Below are 7,925 nucleotides of genomic sequence, written 5' to 3' on the forward strand. Positions count from 1 at the left end.
TGAATAATGCGTTCGCTTTCTGGTCTGCACAGCTGGCTTGGTCCAATAGACAAGAGCAGCAAGAAAACTCTAGCGGGGAATTTAATGTCATAGCACAAGTCCCGAGGACAGCAAAGGTGAAGTTGAGATAAGGTGGGGGGGCTCGTATTTAAGAATGAAAAGACACACGCACGAGAAGCTCACGCAACTGCTTTTCGAGGAAAAGTAACTCCCTTCTGTCGAAGGGTTATGGAAAAAGCGCGAGAAGGTGGGGGTGAAAAGACACAGGAAGCACACGCTCCATGAAGAAGTCACTTCCTTATCGTCTAGGACTGGACTTGGTTTCCTTGGCCTTTCCCTGTGGCTCCTGCTGTGCGTGGCACGAAGAACAGACTGGTGGGGTGGGGGCGGGGGGGCTGGCAGGTCCCCAGGACTCACCATAGCCTTGGCCTCGGCTTCGGTTCTGCCGGTTGCGCTTGTTTCGGTTGTTTCGGCGGTTTGTCCGCTTCTCAGAGGGGGGCAGCAGCTTCCTTGCCTCCTCCTTGTACTTAGTGACAATGGGCTGAGCTTCCTCCTTCTCCAGCTCCCCGTAGGTCACCTCGTCCATATAATCGCATTTTTCAGGCAGAGAGAAGTTGGCTGTAGAGGGAGGGAGAAGCTTGTGGGAGCTGAAAAGTGCACGTATGTGCAAGATGGCACCCCGAAAGCTCCGCTGGGGTAACGATGGGATTTTCTATGCCCATAAAGGTGCAGGGGGCATACCCACCACTGGCTTATCAGAAGTTTCCCCTAAACTGTAACAGCCCCAAGCAAAGGGCTGCCTGGAAACTAGATTTACCAGTTCTCAAGTGATCCATAATAAATTAACAGTGAATTGGGTTTCTTATCAGGACAGATGCAGGGTAGCTAGAGGCTAAAAATAACTGAAGAAATTCTGGTGTTGGTTAGATAACATGCTAAAAAATATGCTTTTAAGAGAGGCCTCCGTGAGAAACTGACCCAAACCAAAAGGCACTCATCTACATGAGGAGAACAGGAGGCGAGAGAACAAGGGGGCTCATTCACCAGCGGTGCACGATGGGCCAGCACGTTAGCCAGTCTCTAGACATCAAGGTCTGAGGGGGACTCTCAGTGGAATTCGGCTCAATGGGGCTCTCTTGATTCTTAGATGAATCCAGTTGGCCCTCAGTTTTACGAAATGGAACTAAATTCCTCAACAGCCTGCATATCAGTCAAGGACTGGCATGGTTCATTCTGAGTAAACATGGAGAATCCAGCTCTTGGATGTGTAACCAGCCCCCATGCCTGGGCATTATCAGAAGTTCAAGAGCCAGTAGCTGTTAAGACAGGTGGGCTGCCAGGTGCTGAAGGCAGCAAGGGCGGAGGAGGGAATCACACTCTGGAGGGAACCACAGGAAGTGGGATCGATCAAGATGGTTAATTCTGCCTCATGGAGATGCTGCTATATGGCTCTGTATTGCATTAAAAACTTTAAGCGCATGCCAAAAATCGAAGCAAAAGAAACAAGCCTAATGTGATAATAGAAACCAAGACATACTGATGAGGTTGTTCACTCCAAACTCCCCCCTCAGGACATAAACTCAGTGAACACAGAGCTTCATTTAATTCACTCTTCCCTTATGCCTACACGAGTACTGGACAAACAGCAAACACCCCTGAAGTTTTTACTAAATGAATAATGGCATCAACAAAGCCTCAACTTGGAGTTTTAATTGCCCTGTGGTCCATCACTACCTTATTTTTTTTTATCTTTTTTAGAATGAGTCCAGGAGTTACTGCTTCTCCAGTTACTCTCCTCATTCATTTATCTACAAGTGCTTACTTGATTTACTCTTAATTTACCATTAACTTACTCTTTGGATTTACACTTTTATTTTTCAAGTAAGCTCTATGCCCAACGTGGGGCTTGAATTCATGACCCTGAGATCAAGAGATGCATGCTCTATTGACTGAGCCAGGCACGTGACCCCAGATTTGCACTTTGGGTGTGGAGAATCACTTGACTCCAAGTGCTAAGAGGTCCTGGAAAGGTGTGCACTGACCAAGGACAGGGTCCCTAACTTGTATAACATCAACCCACCTTTCATCTCCAGCATTATAGACTCAGGCACATCATCGCCCTCCACTTCCTTCCTCAACTCCAGCCTCTTCTTCCAATCTTCCTCATTAGGAACAACCACCACCACTTTCCGACAGAAAGTCTTGAACAGCAACAGCTTCCGCCGTTGGCCAGAGTTGTACACGTTACACTAGGGAAAGGAAGAACAACAGATGTTTCAGGAATAAAAATCGCCACTCGTATTCAACCAAAACACTTACTGAGCATCTTTTACAAGTGAAGCAAGAGATATGGTGTCTTATAGACACAATTTCCTCTACCTCTTCAAACCCTACGTGACAGACATCACCCTGTTTTGCACATCAAAAAAGAGACTCAGAGACCAAGACGAGTTGAAGGTCACAAACCTAGTAAGTGGTGGAGCCAGGAATCCAAACAAGCCCCACCTCTCTCCCTGTTGCCTCTTTTATGTGTTTTATAGTCCAGTCCACATACTTTCTGGTAAGAACACTCATAAAAAGGTATCTCTGAGTTCCAAAACCATTAGGACTACAACACAACCGCTCAGTCATGATTAGGTAACCCGTTTCTGATCCTTAATTCAGTCTCCCTCTACACATGCACCCTGCTTGGACTATAAACCGTTTTATCAGATTCAATGGATGCCAAATCTTTCATCTTTGGACCTTCTGCAAAATTAGGTTTCTCATCAATGCCTTGAACGGTACCTGATCGAGAATGAAGTTCCTCTTTGTCCGAGAAGCAATCTGGACCAGCTTACTAAGGCACTGGGAGGCTTGCTGAACTAAAAGGTCTCTGCTTTTGGGGTCCATCTCTGGCTCCTCAAGCCCCTTCATCTGATGGTTCAAGAGAAAGGGAAGACAGACACAAGAAGTTATGCGGCAAGTTAAAACCCAAGAGTCACTGGTAAATGAATGCCACCAAAGCTATCACAGCAGTTCATTCTTATCCCTCAATGCTGTGAAAGTATGCTGTCCATTCCCTAAGAGTCATTTCCAATCTTGATCTGGATATATTCCGGATTTTTTTTTTTTTTTTTTTTTTTTTTTTTTTTTTTTTTACAAATAGTTTATTGATATTCTGGGTTTTTTTATCAGCTTTGAGAAATCTGACAATGCAGCAAAGAAAAAAAAAACCTTAAACGTATGTTAAGAATTCATTTCTCTATTTATGGGACCCTTGTTCTCAGACACTTAAAAGACCAACTCCCCCAGGAAAAGGTTATAGGCATTTCTTAGAACCTCCAGAACAAATTCCACAACTAACCTCTCCCAGCAACTCACCCTCATTTGACTGATCACAGCCTCAGCTCCCAGGACATTGTATCTTTTCTCAGGGTTTTCTTTTGCGTATTTTAGGGCCCACTGGGTCTTTCCAGATCCAGGCAGTCCGACCATCAGAATCACCTGCAAGTAAACAGAACCAGGAATGCCATGAAAACTGAGGGTCATGTTCATAAAGCCCAATGTGAGAGCATCATCGCCTGCCCCAGGGAGGTGAAGCTTTAAGAACAGTCTTTGAGCTGACCATTCCCAAGCACACGTTTCACCCCTTGGGCGTCATACCTCACACTGCTCTATTGTCTTGGGAGGAACTGCAGTGCGCACGCGCTCCTCGACAGGCACAGCATGGATGAACACGAACTCTTCCGGTGGTGGGAAGAAGGGCTCCTCCTTCTGACCAAAGTTTAATTCTACGACACAATTTTTGCAGAGGACATGGGGTAGGAGGGCTCGTTCTGCCAGTGATTCCTTGTTGATCCGGAATGCCACACCTAGATCTTCTCCATTCTTGGAAAAGGAAAGTTCTACTTCTTCAGCCTCGAAATTCTACAAGGACAACAAGCGAGAACATTTCAAGACCTCACAGGGTTTGAGACTGATTAAATCTTACAATTCAATCGTTTAAAAAAAAAACCCTCAGACTGCTGAATGTTAACTAAGCAAATAACACATCAGATGAATGGAAGGCAGCAGCTGATACGAAGCAAGCTGAATAGGAAGCAAGTTGAATTCCCAGGGCCTCCTACCCACTCCTTGCTGAGAATCCACAACTTTTAGGAGCACTTACAGCAAAGCAGCCAATGATATCATTCTCCCCAAAACTCTGGCCAAATTCCTCAAATTGCCCATTCTCTGCCTTGAGTCCTCGTCCATCGAAACCATAAGAGAATTCATCCTCACCTAGAATAGCCAACAAATTAGTTACCTGTACCCAAACTTCCCACGGAATAAATGATGTGGCAGCAAACACTAACGATTAGGTTAAGGAGAACGTTACCAAGCTGCGGACGGGAAAAATCAACAGACCATCCAACTCGAAGGAGAGAAACCTCTGTGCAGCCTTCTTTCATTGGGAGATTCTGGGTTACCTGGGCAAGTCAGAAAGGGAACTCTCAGATACTCTGACCAACTCAGGAGCAAAGTCTGAGTTAGCAAGGTAAGACTTTTATATAAAGGGAACAACCTTCACAACTCAACATCAGAATACCAGCTGTCAATGAACTTAAGCCAAAGCCATGGGGGTCAACTTGTTGGTTACTGGAGCTAAGATAAACGTTCAAGTGTGGTGCCTTTTTCTGCATTAATAAAATACGGGTGGGCAAGAACCAGTCCATTGTAGTTTAATAAATAATTTCATCAACAAATGATTTTAATGAGCTACATATACTACCTTGGCCTCAAAGCAGACTTTCCCCTTTGTCACGCCGTAAGTACTCCTTGCCCCAGACCAAAGGGTGGGGAACTTCTCTGAGAAAAGTGGCTGCCCTCCATAGCGGTCTTTGCTCACTTGAAAATGGAGATCCGAGGTATCTGTTAGAGAGAAGTAATCTGTTTATTAAGAAGCCCAACCCATGAGGGTCCTCAACAGAACACAAATATATCCAGTTGTCAAGAACGGATACAAAGTCTCCTATTGCTAAATCTCTTAAAAATTGCAAGCCATGAAGTTTTAATCTCCAAAATCACTTTTGGTTGGTTGAAAACCCCAACCTGTCTGCCTTATACATACACGTGTCCAGGTTCACAAGAGTTTGATCCTCCTCCTCATCTTTTGCCTCTTCTTCAGGGGGTGGTGGAGACTTTGAGCTACAGGTATGAGAGAAAAGCAAATACGGTGTATCCAAGCCCTCTTCTTTGAGGGGCGTCTGTATAAAGCTTCAAACTATCAGAATATAATTCCAGCAGACAGCTTCTTTCAGCAAATGAGAAAAGAGCAACAGGAGCTTTCAGAGTGGATTCAATCTAAAACTTACGTCTAGAAAAACCTACTGCATTTTTAATCCACCCCCTCTTTTCCATACTCTTCAATCAACATCAGGTAGACAACAAATCAGAGTAGACACCCCTTTCAATGAAGGGGACCGTTTCCCTCACCGGCTGTGGTAAGCCTCCTCCCGGAATTCATAGTAAGCTCGGCCATGTTCATCCTTCTCATCCCGCTGTCTCTTTACCCCCCGCCGCTCACCATCTGAGCCTGCTGGTTTTGACTTTTCACTATCTTGGTCATCTCCTACAAAAAGGAGGGAAAGAAAATCAGCAGTTTTCATCTTGGGGTGCAGAAAAAGCTCAGAACCAAGAGAAACTAAAGGGGCTGAGTATCTGTCTAATCAGAATAGCCAGGTTATTATTCCCACTGCATCCACAAAACGTTTTATTTTCAAAGATCATTTTCCTGCTACTGGCTGGCTATTTCATTAAAAAGAAAGAGAAGAGAAGAGAAGAAAAAGAAAAAGAAAGAAAAAGGACAGACATTATAGGCTAATTACGGTCAAGCAGTAGATAAGAACTGGACAATTTTTGCATTCTAAATTTATCTGCTTAAATCAGGTCAAACTTGCAGATTTTCCCACCAACATGACATTTTAAAAAATCCCCTAAGTCTTTAAAAAGCCTCATAGGTTAATTTAATTTTGATCCTTGACTGTCAGGTCTGGCTATAAACTAGGCACTTAATATACATTTTCCAACATTTTCCCACAGCTTCATGACCCAGAAGCCTGAGCGTGTTTTGTTTTGTTTTTTTTAAAGAGTTTGCCTTTCCAGCTTTCCAATGCACAGCCATCCACAGCTTTTACTTATACAGCAAATGGACTGAGGTGCACATCCACAGCTGTATTTCTATCATGGATTTTTTTTTTAACCCAAAATTGCCAAGAGCAAACCATCAAGTCACAAGAGACCCATAAATAATACTGCATCTTTACTGCACATAATTTGGGGCAGAAAGGTGTTATCACATATTTAGCAACATTCTCTGCAAGAGGATAAAAAAACCTGGAATTTGTCTTCAAGCTTTTGTACTTTGCAACGCTTAAGATTTGAAATAATAATTTATTTAAAGCAGTCCTTTATCCCCTAACCTTTTTTATCTGGTATTTGGGATACACATTAAGTCAAAGGTTATGTAATGGGATTTTTGTTCCAGGACATAGAACACTCTGCAAGTTGCATGTGACTATCTTAGAATGGGTTCCAATTATACCATGATTACTAATAGCAGCTTAAAAAAACGTATTATAAGAGCTAAGACAACCCACTACATAGTAGGGTTTGGAAGCACCTCTAGTTTTCCTGCCTACTATGACAGTTATGGATCAGCTCTAACCATCCAATCACTTCGAAAGAAGAGAGAAAGGTCACTAACTCCCTGGAGCCACTCCGCGAGGTTACTCAATGGACCCACCAACACCTCAATCGTTTCAATTCAGGAAGTCAGGGACTTAAAATGTAAACGGCTTTAACAAAGTGCACAGCCAATCCACAAATTTGTCCATAGGCAGGCCCCGTGGGAAAATTCAAACTTAATCGTAAGAATTCAAGCAAGGCAAAACGGCTAGTCAAGGAGCGTTAACTGACTCCAAATGCACTAGATTAAGATTTTCTCTTCGCTAGTTAACTATTAAACTCCACACCCTCAAACCACTGGCTGCTAAAGCAGGAGCAAGGTTAGATTTCCAGATTCACTGTGTGGCTCAAGCTCCAACAATGGGATGGAGCGGACTTTGGCGAACTTCGCCTATTGCTTAATTATTTTTTAGGCGGAACCGTCAATAGTCAGGTAACCCGAAGGCCAAAGCCTCCAACAGTCCGGTCGGGCTGTCCCTGCAACAGCCAATTTCTCAGCGCGTTCCCGCTCTAGGATAAGATAACCCGAACCGCGGGGAGGCTGCTCCACAGGTAGCCCACAGGCAGTTCACATGCACAATCGCTCACTTCCATCCACTACCACCAAAGAACCAAGTGAGGCAGGAACCTCCCCCTTGCAGATAGCGTGGTCGCCAGGGGCAGCCCACCCCTCCAGAAAGGTGGGCAGAGAATGAAAGCCACCTCCCCTGGGGAGGGAGTCCCACCAAAAGGTGATGGGAATCTTGCGCTTTCAGGCAAGTGAGAACAAGGAAACGGACCCCGCGGTGCATGGCTGGGTGCTGGGTCGAGGCAGTTGGGAGCCCGGCTCCGCTGCCAGCTCCTCACCCTGTTCCTCCGCGGCCTTGTCACCCGGCGCCTCGGATCCTGGCGTCTCGTCCCCGCTCCGCTCCTCGGGCTCGTCTTCCTCCCCCTTGCCGGTGCCCTGCTCTTCGCCACCATTTACCCCACCTGACCCGGCCGTGGCCTCCTCCGCCGGCTTCTCGGAAGCATCGGGCTCGGCCGCGGCCTCCATGGCTGCTGCCTCCGGGGGCTCCGGCGGCGGCTGCGCGGCCTGGCCCGAGGCCTGGGCAGGGGGTGGCTCTTCGTCCTCGTCCTCCAGCAGCGCCTCCTCGTCCTCTTCCTCCTCTTCTTCGTCCTCCTCCTCGTCCCCGCCCGGGCCACCGCCCGACGCGGCCACAGGCCGAGGCTCCTCCCTG

The 7,925-nt window shown here is 46.0% G+C and overlaps 1 protein-coding gene across 1 annotated transcript in view; it reads right to left on the minus strand.

Annotated features, from left to right (window-relative positions):
- Positions 1-7,925, minus strand: part of HNRNPUL2 (heterogeneous nuclear ribonucleoprotein U like 2) — a 10,047-nt gene that overhangs the window by 1,465 nt on the left and 657 nt on the right. Inside the window, 12 exon segments of the mRNA XM_077759663.1 lie at positions 418-618; positions 2,081-2,249; positions 2,788-2,916; positions 3,364-3,486; positions 3,646-3,909; positions 4,151-4,263; positions 4,361-4,451; positions 4,754-4,893; positions 5,093-5,169; positions 5,458-5,593; positions 7,555-7,921; positions 7,923-7,925. The exon segment at positions 7,923-7,925 is cut by the window's right edge and continues 657 nt beyond it. Of these exon segments, the coding sequence (XP_077615789.1) occupies positions 418-618; positions 2,081-2,249; positions 2,788-2,916; positions 3,364-3,486; positions 3,646-3,909; positions 4,151-4,263; positions 4,361-4,451; positions 4,754-4,893; positions 5,093-5,169; positions 5,458-5,593; positions 7,555-7,921; positions 7,923-7,925 (1,813 nt within the window).

Source organism: Crocuta crocuta, unplaced genomic scaffold, assembly GCF_008692635.1.
Source record: "Crocuta crocuta isolate KB4526 unplaced genomic scaffold, BGI_CrCroc_1.0 scaffold53, whole genome shotgun sequence".
In the NCBI taxonomy this organism is placed as follows: Eukaryota; Metazoa; Chordata; class Mammalia; order Carnivora; family Hyaenidae; genus Crocuta; species Crocuta crocuta.